Source organism: Erpetoichthys calabaricus, chromosome 8 (genome assembly GCF_900747795.2).
Source record: "Erpetoichthys calabaricus chromosome 8, fErpCal1.3, whole genome shotgun sequence".
Lineage (NCBI taxonomy): Eukaryota > Metazoa > Chordata > Cladistia > Polypteriformes > Polypteridae > Erpetoichthys > Erpetoichthys calabaricus.
Window position 1 is genome coordinate 110,660,048 of NC_041401.2, and position 26,477 is coordinate 110,686,524.

General features: G+C 40.3%; 1 protein-coding gene across 1 annotated transcript in view; it reads right to left on the reverse strand.

Annotated features, from left to right (window-relative positions):
• Positions 1–228: 228 nt before the first annotated feature.
• si:dkey-195m11.11 (uncharacterized) overlaps positions 229–26,477 on the reverse strand; it is a 36,611-nt gene continuing 10,362 nt past the window's right edge. The window contains exons 3-8 of the mRNA XM_028807269.2: positions 19,450–19,773; positions 12,051–12,356; positions 6,871–7,185; positions 1,564–1,691; positions 1,276–1,483; positions 229–973 (exon numbers count right to left, since the gene is read on the reverse strand). Coding sequence (XP_028663102.2) covers positions 879–973; positions 1,276–1,483; positions 1,564–1,691; positions 6,871–7,185; positions 12,051–12,356; positions 19,450–19,773 — 1,376 coding nt within the window. The 3' untranslated portion in view covers positions 229–878. The remainder of the gene's footprint in view (positions 974–1,275; positions 1,484–1,563; positions 1,692–6,870; positions 7,186–12,050; positions 12,357–19,449; positions 19,774–26,477) is intronic.

A 26,477-nucleotide genomic window follows, 5' to 3' on the forward strand; every position in this document is an offset into this window, starting at 1 on the left:
ATCAAATGCTTCTCAGCCCTTTTTGACAAGGATAGAAGTGTTGAGATTCCAAGAGCAGTCCTCAGTTTAGTTAGAGGCTTAGAGAGAGAGAAAGAGGTGGATAGGCCATCAAGACTAGACAAAGCAGAGGAAAGCGAGATACCACAAATTCTTAAACTATGGCTGAATTTGTAAATGAAAGGAAAAGGATGAGGAGGGAAGAGCAAAGTAAGACTACAGAGACTGGAATGAAAGCATTGTTAAAAATAGTTTAATTAGTTGAAAATAAAAATACTTTAAAACATTAGTTTACCAACAAAATACCATAAAACAGAAAAGTTACAAGAGTAAAGTAAATATAACATGTTGCTGCCAATGAACAGATTCAAAAGTTGTATTCTAAGTTTACATATTGTTTAATCTTTAGTCTCAAGTCCATAAAAGTGTACTTTTTATACACCGTAATAATATAAAATGATAATTCCACTTGTAGTTAAGTGTCAGACTCAGCCAGCAATTCTAATGACATTCAAGTGCCAGCCCAACCCCCAGTGACATTTCCCCTTTTTGGTCAAACCTTGAATTTCAACATACAACTGTTTAAATTGTATTTATTCTTCATTTTGTTTTTGGTGACAACATACACTGCAATATCATACACCACATTCTGTGATCACATTGGCAAACATCTGTAGATTATCTGCGTGCATTTACAATATGCGTTTGTCTTGTTGGGTGATTAAAGGCAGCACACAAGCAAGGAAATGGCTGTAAACTTCAGAAGAAAGATCATTTTTCCAAAGGTGACAAAAGCAAAGCAATCTTCAAGCCAAAATTATTTCGCTTACAGTACAGGTTAGGAGCTACCGGTGACAGGTGATAGAGGATCTTCATTCCTCCTAACTTTTTGTCCGACAAAGACAGAGGTATAGCAGAATGGCAGCGCCAATAAGAAATGAAACGACAGCACAGCAGATCTCTACAATGTAAGATTCTGAAAAGCAAAAAGCCATTATTATAATTTAGATGCTTTTGTGTATTTTCAGCTCATTTAAACTTCCTCAGGCATTCATTTTAACTTGTACAAATATCTCAGTTTTGTTACTGAAATCTCATAATATAATGTCAGAAAGATGATAGAACAGAATAACATTATCAGGGGCCTTCATCTGAGTCTAGGTGCTAAAGAAATGAAATAGACTATCATTAGACTCTGCAGTTTGCCAGAATTGTGTTTTACTATTTTGTTTTCACAATAAAATTTTAAAAAGAACATCTATCAATTTAAGTACTCACTTCCAACCGTGATGGTCAGTGGTATGCTGTTCACTGTCAACCTACTCCCAAAGTCATTGATGTCCGCTGTGCACTTGTAAATACCTTCATCTCTAGACTCCACTCGGTCAACAGTTAACTGAATGGTCTCTCCAACCCTCACATAGCCATTTGTGAGAGTTGACTCATAGCTAGAGCCCTGCTGAATTCTTTTCATTGCCAGCCAAACCTGCAAAGTGAACATGGTGTTAATAATAACACTTCAGAGACTTCTCCATTGAAATGAAATTTCCCCTTAAAGCTACTTACCGTATTACTGGAAGAATATTGTGTTCCTGATAGTGTGCACATCAATTTTATCGTACTGCCCAAATAAATGTGCTGTTTTGAAGTTTGATGATATCCCACAAGAGAAATGGTTAAGTTTGGCATGAAACCTAAGAATGAGAGAGGAGCATGAAGAAAAATTAAATGCAGGGTCATTTTCTTCTGCAAGATAAATGTTTTACATGCTTGGTCAATTAATCTAAAAATGAATGAAATATTCTTTCACATACAGTTCTTTCTTAAAACAAGAAACATTCCTACTGTTCTGTTTTTATGAAATTAAGATGGGCAAATTTGCAGTGAAACTGAGTGTTTTGCTTTGCAAAAAAAAAAATTTGCAACATAAATTGCCTTTCGTTTGCAACTAATAATTCTGCATGTGTCTGACTGAGGCTACGTCAACATTACTAGGTTTCATGATCTCTGTCCACATTAGCACTTTCACATCACTTACTAACGTATCTTTGTCAACACTAATGTGATCAAAAACCCATATGACATAGCCATTCACCTTCACTGGGCATGTGCGCATCGGAAGAAATAGGAAGAGGAAGTGTCCTTCTTGAAGGTATGGTGACATTACTGGTGCAGAATTTATCTCACAACTGTAGTGACCAATAAATTGTTTGCCTTTTGTGCATTTACTCAGCATTCAAACTATACAAAACACAGTTTAGATGCGTACAGGTAAGCAACACGACATGTGTCATGGAAAGCAGCTCCTCTGTCTGCTAAGTTAGAATATTTTCTTTGGTGAAGGGTGAACAGTCAGGGAATGAGACATTATTAATGAGCTGGATCCAATCAAGGCAGGGTCATGTGATAAGCATGAACCAATCAGAGCGTGATTGGAGTTGCATTTTCAAAACAGTTCATTTTCACCCATCTACACTGCAACATTTTCAAATATCCATCCATTCATTTTCCAACCAGCTGAATCCGAGCACAGGGTCACGGGGGTCTGCTGGAGTCAATCCCATCCAATACAGGGCACAAGGCAGGAACCAATCCCGGGCAGGGTGCCAACCCACCGCAGGACACACACAAACACACACACACCAAGCCCAATTTAGAATCGCCAATCCACCTAACCTGCATGTCTTCGGACTGTGGGAGGAAACCGGAGCACCTGGAGGAAACCCATGCAGACACGGGTAGAACATGCAAACTCCACGCAGGGAGGACCCAGGAAGCAAACCCGGGTCTCCTAACTGCGAGGCAGCAGCGCTACCACTGCGCCACCGTGCCGCCCATTTTCAAATATATACAGCAAATATATAGAGCATTTTCGAAAGTGTCTGGTTTCGGTAGTGAGAACGAATGGCAAAAATGGTTAGAAGTACTGACTTTTCATGTGGAGAAAGTACAGATGTATTTTTTGTTGTATCTTTTTGTGACAATTATGCCGTATATTACATTTCTTAATAAATGTTCTCCAATCCTCCATAATAATGTGAATGAGATGGATAAAGAGAATTGATTTTAACTGGGTAGTATGGATTACATTCTTTACAGAGCTGCAGAAAGGAACACAATTAAAAACTGAAGTATTTTTTAAACAATCCACCCAAAAAAAAGTAAACACTCCAAGCAATTCTTTGCAGCAAGTATATTTCACAACTTCTAAATCACCTTGTAACAAATTTTAGTGTTGGTTTCAAAAAATTGTATGTGTTGTAAGAACGTGTTTTCCGGCCGGATCAGAAGATGTTTTATTACTAGCCCAGGATGCCTGTACAATGATGCAGACAAAGTGGAAGGTGGGAACAGGAGAATACCTTTGTACCCGTTAATGAATGAATCAGCGGAAGCCAAAAGTAGGAAGCTGTTCCTTCCCCCATATGCCAGATGGCAGTGGTCCTTATATGGCAACCAAGTCCAGACAACCACAGGGGTGCTTGGGAGATGGAATCCACAAATGTAGCCTATTGGGGGTCCCTACATACCGATAGAGGGTGCTGTCGGGGGTAGAACCTCCCTACTTTCTTTATGGCCCAGAAGTGCTCCAGGAAGAAACAGCATAGCACCAGAAGCATTCCCGGGTCAGGCTTAAAAGGGAGCCCGCTGCCACACATGGAGTGGGGTGACAGCGGGCAAAACTCAACGGGAGGAAGAGAGGAGGAAAAAAAAAAATTATTTGTTTTTGTGTATTTGACTTATCTTTGGAAAGGTAATTGTGGAGAGTGCTTTTGTTTAATAAATATTCTTTATTTAAACTCAAAAGTGTGCTGGGCATTACTGCGTCTGAGGTTTGGGGAGTTGCAGCACCCCTATTGAACCTTACCTGTTTTTTCCTAATAACTAGTTCTCAGTATTTGCTCTGCTTTTGTAGTTAACTTACACTTTATCATACAAAATGCCACACTGTATTAAATCCTTCATCAAAGGGTGTTCCATGAGTGCAGATATACAGTACAATTATTTACACACATATACAAATACAGTGCATCCGGAAAGTATTCACAGTGCATCACTTTTTCCACATTTTGTTATGTTACAGCCTTATTCCAAAATGGATTAAATTCATTTTTTTCCTCAGAATTCTGCACACAACACCCCATAATGACAACGTGAAAAAAGTTTACTTGAGGTTTTTGCAAATTTATTAAAAATAAAAAAACTGAGAAATCACATGTACATAAGTATTCACAGCCTTTGCTCAATACTTTGTTGATGCACCTTTGGCAGCAATTACAGCCTCAAGTCTTTTTGAATATGATACCACAAGCTTGGCACACATATCCTTGGCCAGTTTCGCCCATTCCTCTTTGCAGCACCTCTCAAGCTCCATCAGGTTGGATGGGAAGCGTTGGTGCACAGCCATTTTAAGATCTCTCCAGAGATGTTCAATTGGATTCAAGTCTGGGCTTTGGCTGGGCCACTCAAGGACATTCACAGAGTTGACCTGAAGCCAGTCCTTTGATATCTTGGCTGTATGCTTAGGGTCGTTGTCCTGCTGAAAGATGAACCGTCGCCCCAGTCTGAGGTCAAGAGCGCTCTGGAGCAGGTTTTCATCCAGGATGTCTCTGTACATTGTTGCAGTCATCTTTCCCTTTATCCTGACTAGTCTTCCAGTCCCTGCGGCTGAAAAACATGCCCACAGCATGATGCTGCCACCACCATGCTTCACTGTAGGGATGGTATTGGCCTGGTGATGAGTAGTGCCTGGTTTCCTCCAAACGTGACGCCTGGCATTCACACCAAAGAGTTCAATCTTTGTCTCATCAGACCAGAGAATTTTCTTTCTCATGGTCTGAGAGTCCTTCAGCCCAGGTGGGCTGCCATGTGCCTTTTACTAAGGAGTGGCTTCCGTCTGGCCACTCTACCATACAGGCCTGATTGAAGGTTCTCCTCTCTCCACAGAGGACCTCTGGAGCTCTGACAGAGTGACCATCGGGTTCTTGGTCACCTCCCTGACTAAGGCCCTTCTCCCCCGATCGCTCAGTTTAGATGGCCGGCCAGCTCTAGGAAGAGTCCTGTTGGTTTCGAACTTCTTCCACTTACGGATGATGGAGGCCACTGAGCTAATTGGGACCTTCAAAGCAGCAGAAATTTTTCTGTAACCTTCCCCAGATTTGTGCCTCGAGACAATCCTGTCTCGGAGGTCTACAGACAACTCCTTTGACTTCATGCTTGTTTTGTGCTCTGACATGAACTGTCAACTGTGGGACCTTATATAGACAGGTGTGTGCCTTTCCAAATCATGTCCAATCAACTGAATTTACCACAGGTGGACTCCAATTAAGCTACAGAAACATCTCAAGGATGATCAGGGGAAACAGGATGTACCTGAGCTCAGTTTTGAGTTTCATGGCAAAGGCTGTGAATACTTATGTATATGTGCTTTCTCAATTTTTTTTATTTTTAATAAATTTGCAAAAATCTCAAGTAAACTTTTTTCACATTGTCATTATGGGGTGTTGTGTGTAGAATTCTGAGGAAAAAAAAAGAATTTAATCCATTTTGGAATAAGGCTGTTACATAACAAAATGTGGAAAAAGTGATGCGCTGTGAATACCTTCCGGATGCACTGCACATACTGTACGTTCAGTGGCCACTTTATTATTAACACTTTTACATTATCAGGTTGGACTCTGCACCCTTTGCCTCCACACAAATCTGTTTTTTTGAGGCAAAACATTCCTTAGGACTTCTGGCCTATGCTGACTCACAAGCATCATGTAGCTCCTGTAAATCTACCCATTCTGGGAACTTCCCATTCCTCCTTATCCCAAACTGTGATCTGGGAACTGTGCAGATTGTCAGAAAAATCTGAAGTCACTCCTTTGTTTGTGGAACCAATTAATGTGTGCTTTGTGACAGGGTCTATTAAACTGTAGGAAGCATCTATCTGAAAACAGGGTAGACCGTGGCCATAGGCAGATGCACATGCTAATGCACGTAGATACAAAATGACACTTAAGTTGGCCACAATATGTGTTCTCACACCATTACACTACCGTCACCACTCGGTGCTTTGTCACAGCAGGAAGTGAGATTTCTCATACTTGATTTTTCCGTTGTTAATCTGTTAGCCTCATCTTCCCATGCTTAGCTGACAGAATCCAGTATGATTTTTTCTGCTGCTGTAGCCCATTCAAGAACCAACAGAATATGTCTTCAGAGACACCCTTTTGCACACTGATGTAAAGACTTGCTATGCGAATAGTTGTGGCCATAGGCCGTACAAGCAGATGCCATGGGTGGCAAATGGTTGGAGGCACACAAACGTCACACACAGTGATATCCAAATAGTACTCATGTTTATGTCTGCAGTCAGGCCTCTCTTCTTAACTGGTCTGCCATCCTCACCCCATTACTGCTGCTGTCTGCTAACCAGAATGGAGCCTAAGAAGAAGGAGCAGTACCTTAATTCAACTTGGCAAGCCTGAATTGGATTCAGTGGGTGTAAGAATGAGATGTTAGGATTTCACTGATTGGAAATGTAGTTTTTCCATAAGATTTGTAACTTTTTTTCTGGGTATTCTCATATTTCTCCCTCTTCCCGTGGAGATGCATATCAGATAACTGGTAATTTCTAAATACGCTTAGTGTACACTGTGATGGATTGGTGTAGCTTTCATGCTTGGAGTCTCCTTTGAAATTGGTGCAATTACTGGAGAAAATACATTCAGAAAATGAATAGATTAACAATTAAGTATTTTCTTTTCCTGTCAAATGTAAGCTATGCCTATTTACAGTTAAATGGTATTTATTTGTTTACATGCTAAATACAGTATATGTTTATTTTCTAACACCTACAGGCATACAGACCCGGCTGTGTCTTACCTGAACACATGACTCCTACATCATAGTTGTGGGAGCTGTACGGCCTGATGGCACCTGTTTTACACTCATAGAGGTGGGACTCATTGCCGGCACAACTAATTTTATCCAAGGCATTGGGCCCGGTTCCAGGCTTAAATGTACTCTGTTGTACATAGGACCAAAAAACTGCCTGGCCACACTTCAGAATTTTGCAAACCACATTTGCAGAGTTTTCATCAAAGTTGTAATCACAAACAGCACCCCAGAAGCCTCGGATAAACACCTCGAGCCTCCCAGCGCAGGTGCTGTCTGACACCAGTCGAAGAGGTAAAGTTTCTGGAAAAAATGAATAAAAAAACACGAGTAATGTTAGAGATTCACTGGGTTAAACAGCTGCACACCTCAAGGAAAACAGCCCCGATGATAAACAGTCTCTCCAAATGATTACCAATCCAAAATTCAAAAACGATTATGAATAAATAGTTTGAAATTAATACCATATTTAATTTCATTGAGTTACCATGCCAACAGTCAGGAAAGATGTGTTTTACACAAAAGCACAAGCAGCAAAAACATCAAAGGAGTTTCACTGCAACACATTAAACAATTGCAGAAGGCCTTGTATTGTATTTAAGAAATCACTCATAGCGTGCTCAGAATCAGAATTCACTTTGGCCAGGTATGCTAATAGGAGTTTGTCTTGGCAGAATTAATACAGCATACAAGAGCAACACCATCCATCCATCCATCCATCCATCCATTTTCCAACCCGCTGAATCCGAGCACAGGGTCACGGGGGTCTGCTGGAGCCAATCCCAGCCAACACAGGGCACAAGGCAGGAAACAATCCTGGGCAGGGTGCCAACCCACCGCAGGACACACACAAACACACCCACACACCAAGCACACAGTAGGGCCAATGTAGAATCGCCAATCCACCTAACCTGCATGTCTTTGGACTGTGGGAGGAAACCGGAGCGCCCGGAGGAAACCCATGCAGACACGGGGAGAACATGCAAACTCCACGCAGGGAGGACCCGGGAAGCAAACCCAGGTCCCCAGATCACCCAACTGCAAGGCAGCAGCGCTACCCACTGCGCCACCGTGCCGCCCACAAGAGCAACACAACGTACAAAAAGATAAATAAAGTAAAATATAATAAAAACTGAAAAAGGTTTGCAGGTACACATAGATACTGAGTAGTAACTCAAACCTATTTAGTCAGAACAGCAGAATGTGGAAAAAAGCTGTTTAAGCAACATATTGTTTTAGTATAGTTTAGTTAAGGTGTTTGTCGGAGGGAATAAGTGGTGCCCTGGGTGAGCCGGATCAGCAATGATCTTTGTGACACACTTTCATACCCTCATACAGGTCTTGAATGGGTGGTAAGTTAAAGCCTATGATCAGATTTGGTTACAGCTACAGATGAGGTCACAACAGACTCTGATGGCTATGTAATATACTGGACCAATATTTCTTAGAGGAGACTGAATTTCCTCAGTGGTTCCAAAAACGAACATTCTCCGATTGGCTTTTTTGATAAGTTTTTCATCCAGCTTGTTTATTTGACAGCACAGTGCCCAGAAACTTAAATAATTCTGCTGTCTCAACAGCCGAACCATTTATAGCAAGTGATAAGTGAGCAGGTGGTTGTTTCCGGAAATCTACGATCATCTCCTGATATTCTTGAATGGTAAAGTCCAAATTATTATAGCTACACCATATTGTCAGATGTTCCGCCTCTCTTCTGTACATGGACTCGTTATTGTTTGAAATGAGGACTTTAAATGTGTTGTCATCCACAAATTTAAGAAGTTTGTCAAAGAAACCACCAAAGGTAAAGTCAATTGTATAAAGTGAGAAGAGTAGTGGAGAAAGGACATAGCCCTTTAGTGCACCAGCGCTAAGTGTTAAATGGTCAGACGTGTGTGTGCCCAACCACACATACTGTTTACTTACTGTGAGAAAGTCTGTAATCCAACTGGGTATTGAACTGGGCAGGTTGAACTGGATGAGTTTCTTATTTAGGAGTATTGAAACACGAGGTAAAGTTCACAAACAACACCCTCACATATGCCCATGGCTTAACAAGGTGTTGATAAATAAAACTTAGACTCAAATTCACTGCAGCATTCCCAGACCGGATGTCTGTTAAGTCCAAACTAAAATGGAGTCTTTTGTGACATTCTTGAGGTAAGTTAAAATAAGGTGCTGAAAGATCTTCCTTACTTCAGAAGTTAAAGCTGCGGGTCTGTAGTCAGGATCAACCAGTGAACCGGCAGCCTCCCATTTCAGTATAACTTACTATGTCTTACATCCATTGAGTGTTAAAAATGTAAATGCATGACTTTATATATTTTTGGGCTCCTTGGTGTTATGCCCAGAGATGCTAGGAGAGCATCCACTCCTATTACACAGGGTAGAACTTAGCCATAAATGTTATCCAGCAGGGTGTTCTGCCTCTAAGGTGGAATGTGTCAAGCAGTGATGAGTGAAACATGCAAATTTCAGTTTACATACAGTTTTGCAAAACTGACATTAAAATTTCATTATTGCAAAATGCAAAACTCATTAAAGAGTTTTGGGAGGTTTTAAAGGTTTTAAAGCAATGGATGCCGACCTTTCCTAAGCTCCACACACCCCTAGAAAATGTTTATGTTTGCTCCCCTAACAAAAGTAATGTCACAGTTAATGATAATCGAATTTCTAATTTTAGGACCACATGCAGTACTGCAGATGAGCAAATTGAATAATAAAAAAAAGCTTTTAACTCAGTGCCTGTAATTTAAATATAAATTTAGCAATTTACCTTTATAACCTTTAGACACTCGAATGACGATCCAGGGGTTGTGATGTTGTGCGAAGCATCAAGTGCCATGAGGAAATAATACACGATCAATGATCAAGGGATCTGGGGGATTGAAGCAACAGATGCCAGTATGCCACCAAGCAATGAAACACAGTTGACCATGCACCGCACAGTTAAATTTGCTGAACTACCGACAGGACCGTCTGCAGGAGAAATGGACTGAGTGTAACCAGCAGGTGTTGCAGCCAATTCAGCCCCCCCTAGCAAAAATGTCAATCAGTCCTCAAAGTCAGTGATGTTTAACAATCAAGGCTTGCACAGAAATCAATACTAGGCTTCTCCCCTACTCTATGGATCACTGGAAGGTCCAGATTCCATTCTCTTAAAAAAAAAAAAAAAAACTTAGCCTTTACAAAAGTTCTGCCTACAGCAAGGAACCCACGAGAACACACATTTCATTCATAGGGGACAATTCCATGCACAATACTTGACTCTTTTCAAATCATGGAACAGGAGATAGAGAGTAATATATAACCTGCAAATGACAGCACATTACAAGGCATTGATTGCAACATAATAAAGTTGGGGGCGGCACGGTGGCGCAGTGGTAGCGCTGCTGCCTCGCAGTTAGGAGACCTGGGTTCACTTCCCGGGTCCTCCCTGTGTGGAGTTTGCATGTTCTCCCCGTGTCTGCGTGGCTTTCCTCCGGGTGCTCCGGTTTCCTCCCACAGTCCAAAGACATGCAGGACAGGTGGATTGACTATTCTAAATTGGCCCTAGTGTGTGCTTGGTGTGTGGGTGTGTTTGTGTGTGTCCTGCGTTGGGTTGGCACCCTGCCCGGGATTGGTTCCTGCCCTGTGTTGGCTGGGATTGGCTCCAGCAGACCCCCGTGACCCTGTGTTTGGATTCAGCGGGTTGGAAAATGGATAGATGGATAATAAAGTTGGACAATAGAACTCACTAGATTTTGTAGCACCTTCCTGTTTGTCACACCCCCCGAAATGCCATCTCGTACCCTGGGTTGGAAACCTCTGTTTTAAAGGAAAACAAGTAACACTGCTCCGTAAAGCCTCTTTCAAATTTATGTGTTACTTTTGTTTCTTCCTGTAGCTGCCAAAGGCATGCAATCTGTACAGCACTTGTAAAATGAATTCTGTTTTTACCTTTTGCTCTTAACACAAAAAGTGGAATGCAATGAGCTTTTAAAAGTGTAAACTGATGCATATTTTCAACATAAACACATACCAAATACACCACTTTGCATTTTTCTGTGTTTTCTACACGGAAAGCCTCTGCTGTAAAACACGCCGTGCTCTTTAACAGCCAAACAACTTATCCTAGTTGAGGATATGCACACTCCTGGTGATGTTTTTTCTTTCTTCTCCTCTAGAAACCTTTATTTAATAACTAAATAACAGACCGACACATGCAGAATTAGTGCATGAAAACACTTCCGGACAGGAACTAAATTCCTTTCTTCTTGTGTGAATGGTATGAAGTTCACTGAAAGCAAAATGTAATATATTTCACAAACTTTTCTGCAAAGTGAAAGACTTGCATTATTCTGTGAATTCAATTTTATGCTAATCGTTTCACTCCTCTGTAGTGAGAAGCCGTAATGGAGGCAAAAGTCAAACTGAAAGATGTGTGTAAGCTCAAAAAGTAATAGCAGGATCAGTTAGGACAAAACCAAAACATGAAGCCATGAATGCTGTCAAAAGGACAATTGTTAGTATTCGATAACCAAACAACATACTGCAACGAAAGCCTAAACGCTAAACCGCTAAAGTGAAAAGGAGAGTTTTGAGAAGTCAACAGCCAAAAGACATTTATTACTGGAAGCACACACCAAATCTGTTTGAGTTTTGAATCAATAACCTTTGATTTAAAAAGAGTAGCATCAGCGATGCTGGACTTTATGTCTTCTGGAAGCATATCCTGACAACACAGCCACTAAATGTTAGAGCATACAAAAAACTTTAAAAAGTAACAATAATAAAATTCTATTTAGTTTCAGCTAAATTATTAATGTAAATAGCATTTCCTGATGTTTAAACCTTCCAAAAAGCCACAATATGGCATCGGGCAAATATTATTTTAAGCAAAAACAAATTATCAAAATGTCTCAGTTCATAACATAGAGTGAAGATTAACAATTGATAGAATTTTCTAAATCATCTTAAGATTTTTTTGAGAATTGCAGATAATGTGTCACAAGGTACCTGGGCTAGATAAGCACATGAATCATAATTAAGAGAAAATCTCAGTTTTGAACATTTTAGCCACTGACATTACAGTTGGGCTTTCTTTATTTCATTCTTTTCTTTTTTGAAGAAAAGGTAACACTGCAGACAGACATGACATAGTGTAGATTTTGTAGAATGTTACTAACCTTTGACCACTTCCACCATTTTGCTGTGAGGTGATTTAAGAATGCGCCCGTTAATCTTGACATTAAAACTACATGAGTAATTTCCGTTATTGTAATCGTCAGTCAATTTCATGCTCCTGTAAATTCTGTCATGCCCATCAAGCAAGTCCACAGATTGGTTGTACGGCATTAAGTAGGCATTGCCATGGAAGTACATTAAGAAGGTGACATTAGAAAACATTTTAGGAGTATCACAGAATATTGTGTAGTCTTGTCCAGGACCAATGACTTCTGGAGAAATCGTGCTGATGGGTGGCGGGAGAAAGGCTGCAAAATATACAAAATAAGGGATTATTACCTTGTCATTTTGACTTTCAGCAATGTAATCAGCCTGTTAATCTGTTAACAGAAAATAGTAAACCTACAGTATTTCACAGAAGGACTTTCTTATGCCTCTTTTCATTGATTGATTTCAAACTGGACACAAATAGCTTTTTTGTCAATTTTGGCAAATTAGATTATATAAAATGCATGCCAGACTCAAAACATTACTTTGGAATGATGAAATATGTTAGAGACCGCTGAGCTGTTCTTCATATCTTAGTGTGTGTTTGTCATGGAAGAAAACCACCTTCTAGAAAACTTCCAGCTACTGAAAGCCAACATTCTTCTGATAAAACAAAACTCCAGCAAGGATAAAACTTTGATTTTAAAAGTGGGCGTAAAAGAGGATGGGGCATAGGAGACATCTTATTTGAAAATGACAGAGAGAAAATGGGCATGGTTGTGGGCTAAATGTAGTTTCCTTAAAGTTGTTGGTGGAATTATTTTGAAACATGGCATCTGTAAGTATATCCAAAGACTTGACCCTGGGATAAACCATGCCTTTGTTTTCCAAATTATAAAATACACAGCTTACTCATTAGTGTACATATTTCCCAGGTTGGCCCTGGCCTTACCCATGATGCTGCTGGATCAGACTCCGCCCTCATAGGTGTGAACTCGACTAAACAGGTTGACAGTACATGGCTGGGTGGCAACATACACGTGGATCTCACATTTAATCAATAATAAAAATATAGCTAAGTAAGCAATTCAGTCCTCTATTTAGCTGTAGATGCATTATCTATAATGAGTTGCCCTCCAAAAGACTTAAAATGATGTTATCCTGTAGAAGGATGGGGCAGAATTTTTCTTGTAATGTGTAAAAGTGTGACTTAAACTGTAATATAAGGATTTTTACAAAGACGCTTTTCTTTTTCTATATTAAAACAACCTGCTATGTCACAAGCAAAATGTATATTGCTTAAAAATAGTTTAATATACAAATAAGAATTGTCTAGATAGTCTAACAATTATTTCAAGTGAAAAATGTCAAAAAGAAACCTAAAGCGTTGGAAGCCCAGAGTTTTAGAAATGTAACTACCATATATGCTCACCTATAAGTCAAGTCTTAAAACCCGAAAAATCGATCATAAAATCAGACCCCGACTTATACACCCGTTCAAAAATGTGACATTTATAATTTTTTTTTTTTTACATCTTCTTGCCTCCTCCAATCTCGCATCAGTTTCTCAGACGCATCGAATTTTGTTGCAGCAGCACAGTTACCAATTTCTTTTGCATCTTCAACAACGTTTAATTTAAAACCAGCTTCATATTTTCTTCTGATCGAATGCTCCATCGTAGATAATGGATGCTCTCCAAAAGCAACAAAACAGTGCAAACATTGCTTTGGAATAGTTTGGGTATTACCACGTGGTCACGTAGGCACAATAGAGAGAGAGAGAGAGGGAGAGAGAGAGAAGTTAGGAGCACGTGCTGATACAGCGCATAGCCACACCCACATACTGTAGAAAAAAAGGCAGTGTTCTCCGTGGTTACTCTCTCAGGTGGGCATTAGTATATCATAATCCCTTTTACCAATAGCGTGAGTTTTCCACATACAGCTTATATGACTGACATTATAGAATACCAGAAATTATACTGTAAAATCAAGTCCCGACTTATCCACTGGAGAACTTATCCGCGAGTATATACGGTATATGGAGTGTTGCTTGGCTATGTATTTGTTAACAGATAAAAGATAAGAAGCCATTTCAATCAAATGTATAAGTGGAACTGCTATCACAAAACACATGATCCATTTATGGTTTCATAAGCTCTTTTTAAGTTATGCACACATGCTCTACTTTAGATTCCTACTTCTGGTGTCAGAAGTATGAATTCCAAAGGTGGCTGATTTTGGAAACAGGATTTTAATTTTAAGAGGTCCAGATAGTGTGCCAAATACTACAAGTACCATAAATAACGGCATAATTGCCTTTGAACAATATAAGAGTGGGCAAATGAGATTAAAGAGAAGATGAGAAATTCAAATTGAAAATGCGTTGAGCTACTTCAAGCAACAAAACATGCTCTACCTGGAAACCAAAATATATATCAAATGTATTGCTGATCTTCTTACAACACTACATAATGATCCAGGCTGTATGGTGTGAATTGCCCTACTCTATCTGTCTTCATTTATGGCTCTAGCTATTTTAATAATACTTAAAAAATCTAAACTTTCTAAGTCTGCTTTCCTACCTGCATGTTTGCTGTACTCTACCACCAGTGGCTGGGAACCGAGTTCCTTTCTCAGCTAGGTCAATCAAGGATGAGGGAGGACACTAGGCTATAGTGACAGTCATACCTGGATGAAGTCTAAATGAATTACTGACAGTGAGGCAGTGGACTATAGCCCTGGGTGAAAGTGCATTACAACTGTGAACTGCATATCTCCAAAGGTTGATAAGTGTAAGAATAGGAAAACAAAAGTAGTAACAGGTTTAGACATTACACTGTTGGTCCACATTAACAAAATCTGTACAGGTAAAGAGAAGGTATGTATTTTAAGGAGGAGTGTCCCCAAAAGCCATTCCATGATAGAACATATACTTTCATGAAGCATTTTTTACTGATCCAATATTTTGTATTTGTTGTTCATATCATAAGTATATTTTATTTAGCAAAAAAATCTGTAAAGTAAAATTTACTTGATAAATTTCTTAAAATAAGCTAAACAATTTTAAATACAAATTTCTTGATAAGTCAATAATTCTTACAATAAGGAAAACAAGACTTGATTTAAAAACTTTTCACTTCCTTAGCTTTCATTTCTTGCAGTGTACCATGCTTCTTAGTACTTTATTCCATTTGTCTATGGCAGTGGCAACGCTGCTGCCTTGCAGTAAGGCGAACATGGATTCACGTTCCTGGTCCTCCGAGAGTGGAGTGCTTTGAGTAGTGAGAAAAGTGCTATATAAACTATATATATATATTTATATATTATATAAATATTTATAATTATATAAATATAAAACTTTATGACATTTGTGCAAAATTTACCCTTAACAAGTTTTCAACTATCTCCCTATGTTCTTGTTTAAGAACTCATTTTAAAGTAACAGTCTCAATCCACTGTACTAATTCCTTTCATAATTTTAAACAATCATGTCTCCTCTTAATTACAGTCTACTTAAAGTATATTGCATAGATTTATTCAGTGTTTTTATATAATGTTCTTTGTGTCTTTCTGTAGGGTTCCGGAATAAGGAAAATTAAAAGTTATCGTGTGCTAAAAGCAACCATTAAAATTGTTAACAATATTTAACATCTCAATATAGGTCCAATTTGTTTGTTATGGGCACTGCCATTTTGGACTTAGCTTGTGTATGGTTGTTAGCCATGTTGTTATGACCAGTGATATCACTGAATTGTGGGTATTATAAAGGACAATGGTCATCCAATCTATATATATAATTCTCTAAAGCAGCCGACCATGGCAGGCAAGACGCAAGACAGAGTCCCGCCCGCCAACTCACCAAGCCCCGCCCACCAACAATTCACTAAGCAGCCGACCATGGCACACGCACGACAGAGCCACGCCTGCCAACTTACAGAGCCCCGCCCACCAACAATTCGAGCGAGAGCAAAAGCATTTGCTAAGAATGTTTTCATTATCAAGAACGAAAGTCAAAGGTTCGAAGACGATCACATACCGTCGTAGTTCCGACCATAAATGATGCTGACTGGCGATACGGCGGCGTTATTTCCATGACCCGCCGGGCAGGCAACCGGGTAACCAAAGTCTTTGGGTTCAGGGGGGAGTATGGTTGCAAAGCTGAAACTTAAAGGAACTGACGGAAGGGCACCACCAGGTGTGGAGCCTTTCGCTTAATTTGACTCAATACGGGAAACTTCACTCAGCCCGGACACGGAGAGGATTGACAGATTGATAGCTCTTTCTCGATTCTGTGGGTGGTTGTGCATGGCCGTTCTTAGTTGGTGGAGCGATTTGTCTGGTTAATTCCGGTAACGAACGAGACTCCCTCCTGCTAAATAGTTACGCGACCCCCAAGTGGTCGGCGTCCAACTTCTTAGAGGGACAAATGGCTTTCAGCCACATGAGATTGAGCAATAACAGGTCTGTGATGCCCTTAGATGTCTGGTGCTGCATGTGCGCTACACTGAATGGATCAACGTGTGTCTACCCAGCACCGAGAGGCGTGGGTAAGCCGTTGAAACCCATTCATGATGGAGACCAGGGCTTGCAATTGTTCCCCACGAACGAGGAATTCCAGTAAATGCGGGTCATACGCTCGCACTGATTAAGTCCCTGCCCTTTGTACACACCCCCCGTCGCTACTACCATGGTCGGTGACTTGGTGGATTATATATAGAAAAGCAGCCGGAACCAAAAAGAACAATGAGAAGTCAACGTGCCTCAGAGGTGCATGTGGACTATAGCAGAGACGAAAGCGACTGAGGCAGTGTTTCCGAAAATGAACAGTCAACGTGACTCACAGGTGCATGTGGACTGTCACAGACGAAAGCGACTCAGGTGAGGAGTTGGGGGCGGGCACATGAGCAGGCAGTGCGTACTGAACGATGACTAAGAGATGACTAAGAAATCAGCAGACTAGAATGGGGGCCGAATGGGCATCCTTCCCCTCTCCCCTCGTTCCGCCCTCCAGCCCGTCCAGCCCCGTCCTTCACTCTGGGAGCTGGAGGCGCAGCGGCGGTCCTCCAGTTTTCAGTCACAGACAATTGTATGTTGCTCTCTCCAGAGTTCCATCTTTTCATTCACTCACAGTGGTATCCTCAAACCCACCCCATTTGGACAACTGTGTCTTTCAGGAAGTGTTCACCCATCAATACATAATTATGCGGCATATGCTACGCCGCAGGTTGGCTAGTTTATGATAATCCGAGACTGGATGGAAACCTGCAAACTTTGAGAGTGTCTGTATTAGATAATTTATATTTTTTATTTTTTAGTATATTGAGGAATTGTTCTGTTCTTTGAACTGCATCGTATTGTATTGACCCCCTTCTTTTGACACCCACTGCACGCCCAACCTACCTGGCAAGGGGTCTCTCTTTGAACTGCCTTTCCCAAGGTTTCTTCCATTTTTCCCTACAAGGTTTTTTTGGGAGTTTTTCCTTGTCTTCTTAGAGAGTCAAGGCTGGGGGGCTGTCAAGAGACAGGGCCTGTTAAAGCCCATTGCGGCACTTCCTGTGTGATTTTGGGCTATACAAAAATAAACTGTATTGTAAACTGTATAATAGTCTTCTTGGTTTCATAATTTGTACAACGATATCTTGACGTCTTTGTTTAGTGATTTGGCTGTGACAACACATAGGAAAGATTCATAGTTTCAATCTTTGCTCATTTTGTGACTTAAGTTTCATTTCCTATTTAGAAATAATCTCTGCATTTTCCCTTTTAACAAATGTGGTTAGAATTTGCTATATTTGAGTATAAAATCAAGAAGAGAGTGCTTTTATTATAATTATTGTGTGTTACAATGAGATTCATAGATTTAGGATATTTTTGCTATTAGAAGAGCAGGCAGAGTTGCCATCTCATGGTTTTATAGCTGAGGTGCCTTTCTGTGTGGAGCTTGCCTGAGTTTCCTCTGATGCCTCTGTTTTGTGAAGTTGTCAATTATTTATTTTTTATGTTTTTTCATGAATTGGTACTCCAACTGGCATTTTGCAGGATCAGCAATGTATTTCTAACATGAGCTTTTTGATACAATATGTATTTTAATTATACTGTACATGTATTTGGGCCATTTTCATTTATTATGGGTACCGTTTTGTCTACCCATCGCTAGGATGTGTCCTGTGGTTGTTATGGGCAGAACTTCAGAGGTTGTGACCCTGACGTTACAAAAATCATCAATTGATGTGTTTCTCTGATTTTGCATATAAAAAAAAAACTTTTTTGTGGAGCTTCTCTCTTTGTTAAAAATGTTTTTTTTCAGAGATTTTCCTTGTTACAAACATTTCTATAAGCTTTTGACTATGATTTTTTGTTTTCATATTGTCAACAGTTCTCTTGATCTGATTCTGCCTTATTCTTTTTGCTTTGATTACATCTCCTTTCCCAGTCTCACTCTAAAATACAAATTAGCATAACACTATGATTTTGCAAACAAGTACAGTATGTTCTTCCAATTGATGCATATTTTGCCATTAGTTCAGAGAAGTGATTTTGAATTTGTTCAGGATATATCACAAATAAAGATCTATCTATCTATCTATCTATCTATCTATCTATCTATCTATCTATCTATCTATCTATCTATCTATCTATCTATCTATCTATCTATCTATCTATCTATCTATCTATCTATCTATCTATCTATCTATCTATCTATCTATAACAATACCTGCTGTTATGGACTGACATACCTGAGCACCATAACAGCACACACTGATACCTCCCAGAGAAATTCAGAACCAACAATTACACTGATCCTGACCCCATAAAGAAATGAATATTAGATACTGTACTGATAGATCTAAAGTCAGTCTTACACCAAGATGACACCAGGATGCATCGTGCAGGTGTCTGAATTAATCCATCCATCTATTTTCAAATAGACATCTTTAGAGTTGTGGGGTGCCAGGTTATATCCTAAGAGCACTGTGTAGAAAGTAGGAACCAGAATGTGGTGCCAGTTCATAGCAGGGCACATTCATCTGCACACTGAAGCACGGACAATTTAGAATCAGCAATCAGCATACAATGCATGTGTTTAGGATGTGGAATGAAATAGCAAGCAGAGTTGGGGAGAACATGCATACTCCACATTAACACTGACCTGCCTCGAGAAGATGAGGGACAGGAGTGTTAAGTGCCATGCCACCAGGAGGAACTTCTGTTTAAATTAGTTTTAGAGAATTATGGGTAAAAGGAATGCATGAGAGGTGGGTGTGGATCATCTTTTGGGCATTGATTGCTGCTGGGTGTGAAACACAGAAATAGAAGCCCTTTGCTTTTTTGTCACCCACTCCCTTATGTATGCAAAATAATATACATTAAAGCACATTAATAATATTTTGTATAAGAAAGATGTAAACTTACATGCTGTGATATTCAGTGGAGGGCTGTACTCGGAGCGCTGACTGGAATCCCTGGTAAGTGCAAACCAGCACGTGTACAGGCTCTCATCTTCTGGCTTGAGCACCGTCAAAGTTACTTTTGCTTCCGTATTATAGCCTTTGTAATTCGAGTCAACCACTTTGATGGTGTCATTTCTGTCAGGCTGCCAACCCCTACCAAAGAAAACGTTCACTGTAGATGGAGGTTGACGAGGAAGCTTGCACATCAGTGTCACTGAAGAGGAAAGAGTAATTTTGGTAGGATCATCAGGACTGTACAAAGTGAGGGAAGGAGTTGGGATCACAGCTGCAAAACAAAACCAAATAAAAAGAAAAACGTTAAACAAACGCAATCAACTGCTAAAGAATAGGTGTAAAACACAACTCTTAAGTCATCAAGTTTAAAAACTCTCCAATGGAGCACGACATGACTTTGCTCCTCGCTACTTCCAGTTCAAAAAGTATGCACTTACTCAATTCTTATGACTAAGTTGTGGTGTGAGTTTCCCATGAAGGCCCAAACTGATGCCATTCCAGTAGAACAGCTTAGGCCAGTAGTGTCCATCTTGATAATGAGTGGCCTTATGGCTAGCAGATTTCTCTTCAGTTGTTATTTTAGTTTGTTGTCAGTTATGTTTTATTTATGTTATGTTGCATTATGAGGCATTTATTTCCTCAAAATTCAGAAAGATGCTTAATACTGTAGCAACAGTTTGAGAAGCTACTTTTGTGTTATTTTTTTAGATACTCAAGTTGCCCTGACACATCCTAAAGTCTTGTGCCCTGTAACGTGTTCCTGCATATATCAGAACTACTGTTATATCATTCGATAGACTAACATCCTGTCCAGTTTGGTTCCTCCAGTTTCTCTGAAACTGCTGACCCTCATGTCCCTGAGCTGTTTTGCAGCAAATTAAAGCGATGTAGATGAATGGACCGCGGAAATAATCTACAGTAAGGAGGGGTTAGAGATGTTGTATGGTGTGGAAGAGATCACAGCAGAACTCCATGTTAAAGGACGTCACCAACAGTGGTATTCGTCAATGTTATAAAGGAGATTAAAAGATGACTCATTCAAAGCTCTAAGCTACTAGACATCTCGACTCTCCATTAAAATTAGAGCCTAAAATTAGTACTACCTCAGTATACAATGAGTTTGAATAAATGTCTCACAACAAAAAAACAATAAAAGTTACTCACTCAAAAGCACCGTCCTCTGTTGTTCTCTCTCTATGACATTCTAAAAAGTAGAATAGTCATTGTTTCTGAAATCAGGATTCATTTTGTTCCATCGTGGCTTGGCTCCATCTCTTAATTCGCACATTTTTTTTTTATTTCTCTTTATTTTTCCTACTTCAAAAGCCTTCAATGCTGATTGTTGATTGGTATTACAAACTTAATGACAAGAAGCAGGAGGACAGCAGTGCTGCCTTTTTCAAAAATGCAAGACTATGCAGTGATAAAAAATGTTGTGCAATCAGTTTATCTCAAATTTATTATCACGTCAGGTGTACACGGTAAAATGAACTGCACGCTTAGCCATGTGCCTCAGGCTGCCAACATCTGGCTGCCTAAATTTCTTACTGAGATTATGTCAAATAGAACATCACAATAGGTAGTGATAAGCAAAACAGCTGACTTTCCTTTCAAATACAGTACATTACATTTCACTTGTGATTTTCCTTCCATCCATCCATTATCCATCCTGCTATATCCTAACACAGGGTCACAGGGGTCTGCTGGAGCCAATCCCAGCCAACACAGGGTGCAAGGCAGGAAACAAACCCCAAGCAGGGTGCCAGACACTTGTGATTTTTCAATAGTAAAACTCACTAAAAACAGATATTTGGATTTGGGATTTTTTTAACTTTTTATTTGCATAAAGAAAGTGACATTGATCCCTAAGGGTTTGGCAACGGTGCACAATTCACTTTTGGACCTGTACATTTCTCAGAAAATGGTCCTGATTCAGTTAAACGGGAGGAAAAGTGTCTTTTGTAAATGCAACATGGCTAAACACGATCCACCACAAGGCAAGAAGATGTACTGTAATACAGCGATACAGTGAAATTGTTATCCAAAGTGGCTGAGAAAAAAAAACAAAACATAGCAGGACCTCTCTTTGATGACAGGCCTTTTTTGCCAGTGCTCTTATTTAAACTTTGTGTGCTCTGAGCAAATGGTACACTGCAGTGCACTACTTGAGCCTGATGGGAATTGCAGTCCCTGCGTCTCCATTTCCACAAGGCTGTAGATGAAATGAATATTTCTGGGTAGGGGCATTACGTATATTAAATGCCTTTCTTCCTAGATTAAATTTGACTGGTTGAGAAAGGGCATGGGCTCTCCGTTAGAGATAAGGTGAGAAGAGCAGACATCTGGGAGAGGCTCCGAGTAAAGCCTCTAACCCTCGGCATCAAGAGGAGCCAATTGCAGTGGTTCGGGTATCTGATATGGATGCTTCCTGGATGCATCCCTATGGAGGTTTTATGGGTACGACCTCCTGAGAGGAGACCCCAGGGAGGACCCAGGGATCGCTGGGAGGATTATATCTCCCAGATGGCCTGGGAATGCCTTGGGATCGCATAGTATGAGTTGGCAAGTGTGGCTGGGGAAAGGGATGTATGGCTCCCGTGACCCAGTTTTGGATAAGCGGTGGAAACTGAATGAATGAATGAATGAAAAAGATTTGGCAAAGTTTATTGATTAATTTTGCAAAGCATGATTCTCAGTTTCTACCACATCATTATAATAGCCCAGATTCAAGTGCCCCCGAAACCGGGTTGTGCGGTCTAAGGTTAGAGGGATGATTTACTATACACTAACTGCAGTTTGGCCAGCCATACTCCCCAGTTCTCACAGTTAACTGGTCCTGCAGGTCCTTTAGTACTGTAGCAGCCAGCAGACAAGAACACTTAGAGATTGGTTTGACACCTTACAGGCTGTTTTCTAGGGAATGAGTACCTTGTGATACAGGTGACTACAAGGCAGTCTGGCATATCTGGCGGGAGGAGGTTAGCTACTAGAGCCTGGGTGAAGAAGTCCCCCGGTTGAGAGAAGGAGTTGCTGGGACACAAAAGTACTGGAGTTCAGATTGTGGAGTAAGTTAGAAGAGGATGAATACAGTGGAGTGGTCAATGCGTTGGGGCACAGGTGATACAAGTACCTGAAAGAGGACAGCAAAGATTTGGCCATAGATGTGCAGAAGTGCAATGGAGTATGATTCATGATCTACATTTAAGGTGAGTCACGGCGTATTCTAGTGTTTAGGTGTGTATTTGTTATTTTTTAAGTATTTCCTGTGCCCCCTTAGAGCAAGGCAGTTTGCCATTTCAGACTTAGGGTTGCATGATTTGCCTGTTTTGAAATACTAGGATGTTGTACCGTGTTAGCCATCATGAATGTAGCAAGAAGTCAAGCAAAATGACACCTTTTATTGGCTAACTAAAAAGATTACAATATGCAAGCTTTCGAGGCAACTCAGCCCCCTTCTTAATCTTGTGTACATGAAGAAGGGGCTTGAGTTGCCTCGAAAGCTTGCATATTGTAATCTTTTTAGTTAGCCAAAAAAGGTGTCATTTTGCTGGACTTCTAAACTGTTTTGAAATAAAACAATAGTTATACCAATTGATTAAAGGCTTAAAGCACTCGTCTTGTGTGGTGTCTCTTTGTCTCTCACGTTTCAATGCTTATTTTGAATCTCAGGGTGTCCCGTAAGTGTCAGTTCATGCTGTTGCCTTACATTTGTAACACTGGTAATTTTAGGAAATTAGTAGCCTATCAATGCAAATTAAAAAAGAAAAATTAAATCTGGCAGGTCCAACCAGAAAGCGAAAGAATGATAATAAGAATCAAGGGCAGCAGTTTACAATGATGGCAGATATTGTGACACAACTCTAGAGAAGGGGAAATTCTCACAGATTTTAAGCCACGTGGTTTGATTTTATTAGAACAGATTGCGAAACAACCTTGGTGGCTGCTTCTCAGTGCTTAGCACAGAACATTCTCAAAGCTGCTTCATCCATTTCAGAGGGGTGGAGGGGTCATTGCCATACCGCAGTGGCATTGGGTGTGAACCTGGCAAACAGCTGTGGGGGCCTTATTTATAAAATGACAAATAGATCTGATCTTAAATTCTGATTTTATGTGAAAACCAATGTACGAACTGGAATTTATAAAACCTGAAATTAGAGTGAAAATGTTCTTACACTTAGGAAAGTTAAAAATGTTCTTTGTGCATTGGATCTGAAGGCTACAGCACATTATTTTTTTATGTCCATCTTATTAATAATGATGTGAGATTTGTAACAATTAAGAGTGAACATTAAGAGTGAAAACCTTAAAATGTAAAGAAAAAACATGAGAATTGCATTAACATATTGATATAAGATCAGAAGAAGGGAAAGACAAAAGACAAAAAGTCTATTCAGAAGAAATTAACTGATTTAACTTCCTTAGTTGCTATGTTTACTCTGAGTCAAAAATTATAATTTTTTTTCAACAAGACGAAAATATTATATGTAATAGAAACATGTGAATATCAAAATATCAACATAAATACAGTAGGAAAGGTATGTCTTGTGTCCACTGCTATGCTGACACAGATTTAGTACCCGTGCTTCTTGTGATGAGTTTTGAGACAGTCACCAACTCACATCCTGACATCAGAATGAGATGCCCGAGAGATAAAGGGTGTTTGGTGCTGGACCACTGTGTCCTGTGCGGGACTTAATAACTGTAAATAGTGTAAATAAGCCGAGTGTGGTGGACTTAAGAATGTTGTCTGTCTGTCTGTGGTCGGCCTGGCTCTCACAACTTCCATATTTGTTAGCATTTGCAGGCCCGGTCTTAGGTATTATGGGGCCCTAGGCGAAAGGGGGGTCCAGAGCCCCCTTGGAAGCTCTGCGAAATGCGTGAAAATTAGACCAAGGAGTCGATCCGGGGCCCTAATCGGTCGCCTACTTCGTCTATGCCTAAGGCCGGACCTGGCATTTGTCACAGTGAACTAAGGTTGTTCATCTGCCATGTTCCTTCAGATCTGTTGAATAAACAATGTACATTGAAACCATTGCAGTTATTTAAGAAGAAATACTCCCAGCAGGCTTACTCTATAAACAGAATATGTGTGCATTTGTACATTTGGATGTTTTATAAATCACTTATATGAACTTTTAAGAAGTAATTGCACATCCCGATTTAGGATCATTCAATGTGCATTTTTATAAATGGACAGTCCAGGTACATTTTCAAAATCTTCCTGGCATATTCACCCCTCCATTTCTTAACCCCATTATCCAGTTCAAGGTTATGAGTAGTTGATACCAACCAACCCTTTATGGAGTATCGGTCCATTGCAAGATCCACTCTTGAACTCCCCCACCGGACCTTCTAGCATGCACTTCTGTGGGGATATAAGAGGAGGGCTGGACACAGACATGATGAGAACATGGAAACTCTACACATTCATTGACCTTTTGCACGATTTAGACACCAAAAGTTGGACCTGTCACATGCAAGCAGAAGTGGAACACTCTGGAATAAAATGAATCCAGTTGAAATTGTCTGTTGCACTAGCTGACTCAATATGGGTGCATTCAATGATGTAACATGGAGTCTTCAGGTGTTTCTGGTCTTTCAACCTCAGACACCCTAGTCCAGATAGCCCATCCATGAGTGATCAATTTGTGGTCCAGCAGGGCCTCCCTCTTTATCCAGAGCCATCTGGTGGCTCTTTCTCCAGCATCAGTGATTATTCTAATTGCCTTCTACTTTATAAGCATTACCACATCCAACTGGGATAGAAAAACTGGCCTGTGAAGCCCTGAAAGCCCACCTCTATTGGTTCACAGCAAGTGTTCCAGTCCTGTCTCACAAATTGCTCTACTTGTCAAGCTTTCTTTCATATGTCTCCTCCATGCGATCTTCCCAGGTTACAGTGAATTCTAACATGATCATCTTTTTGGTGGGGTTCAATAAGATGACCATGTCTGGATGGAGTATTGTTATGGCAATGTGTTCAGAAAACCGTATTTGCTTGCCCAAATCTACACTCAATTTCCAGTCTGTAGTTGAGGCAAGGAGACTTGCTGCTGATCTTGGCTATGAGGTAAGCTTTTCTCCAGTCCTGAGTGGTAACGGCAGAGGCTACTATCTCAGCAACTGCTTTGAGAACTTGGTTGAGCCATCAGTGGTAGTGGCCTTCTGCATGGGCCTTTGGGCAGCTGCTGAGAATGTATTTGAGGGATCCTATTCCAGAGCAAAGAGCACAGGATGGTGTTTTACTCTTTCCCCAAACATAGAGGTGTGACGGACTTGGTAGACCATCATATGCAGCAATGATCAGAAAGCAGATGCAGTGGTAATCTGCAGGATGCTTTGTGATGTGACTACGCACTGCCCTGCAGGTTCCTGTCACGGCCAGGCTTCCTGCTGTTCAGACCCACCATCCTGCTAGCTCTCACTTCCTCGTCCACACTTGCTCACACCTTATTCAGATCACGTCTCTTCTTGCCCTGGGCCTTCTCATTCTGCCTCCTGGCTCAGCTTTTAGCCACATTCCCCATTAAATCCATTCCTTATTTCATTTGGTAAACCCATTTATTTGATCCAAAAGTCCCTAAGGACTGAATTCTTAATCCGAAGCATCAGGCACAAACCTGGACAGGGCACGCATGTGGTGCTGTTATGCTTAAATTCCCTTTTGGTGACACAGTGTATTAACAAAGGACAATTCCACTGTCTGTAAAAACAGTCTGCAGAACTACAATCCACTTTTAATACATCAACAGCCAGGTGTCTTAAGCATTTTTTTCCTGTACACCACTAAAAATGTGAAATCTAACTTTTTTGGAAAAAATCTGAATATTGTACTGAACAATTCTGGACATAGAATTGAAACAGGAGACGTAACACTGACTGACCTTCGGCTGGGCATGAGGGTGGCTATTCAGAGCACATCTTTAGGCCGCAGAACTTGCTGAGCATTTTTACATATTATTTGTTGCATTTTGT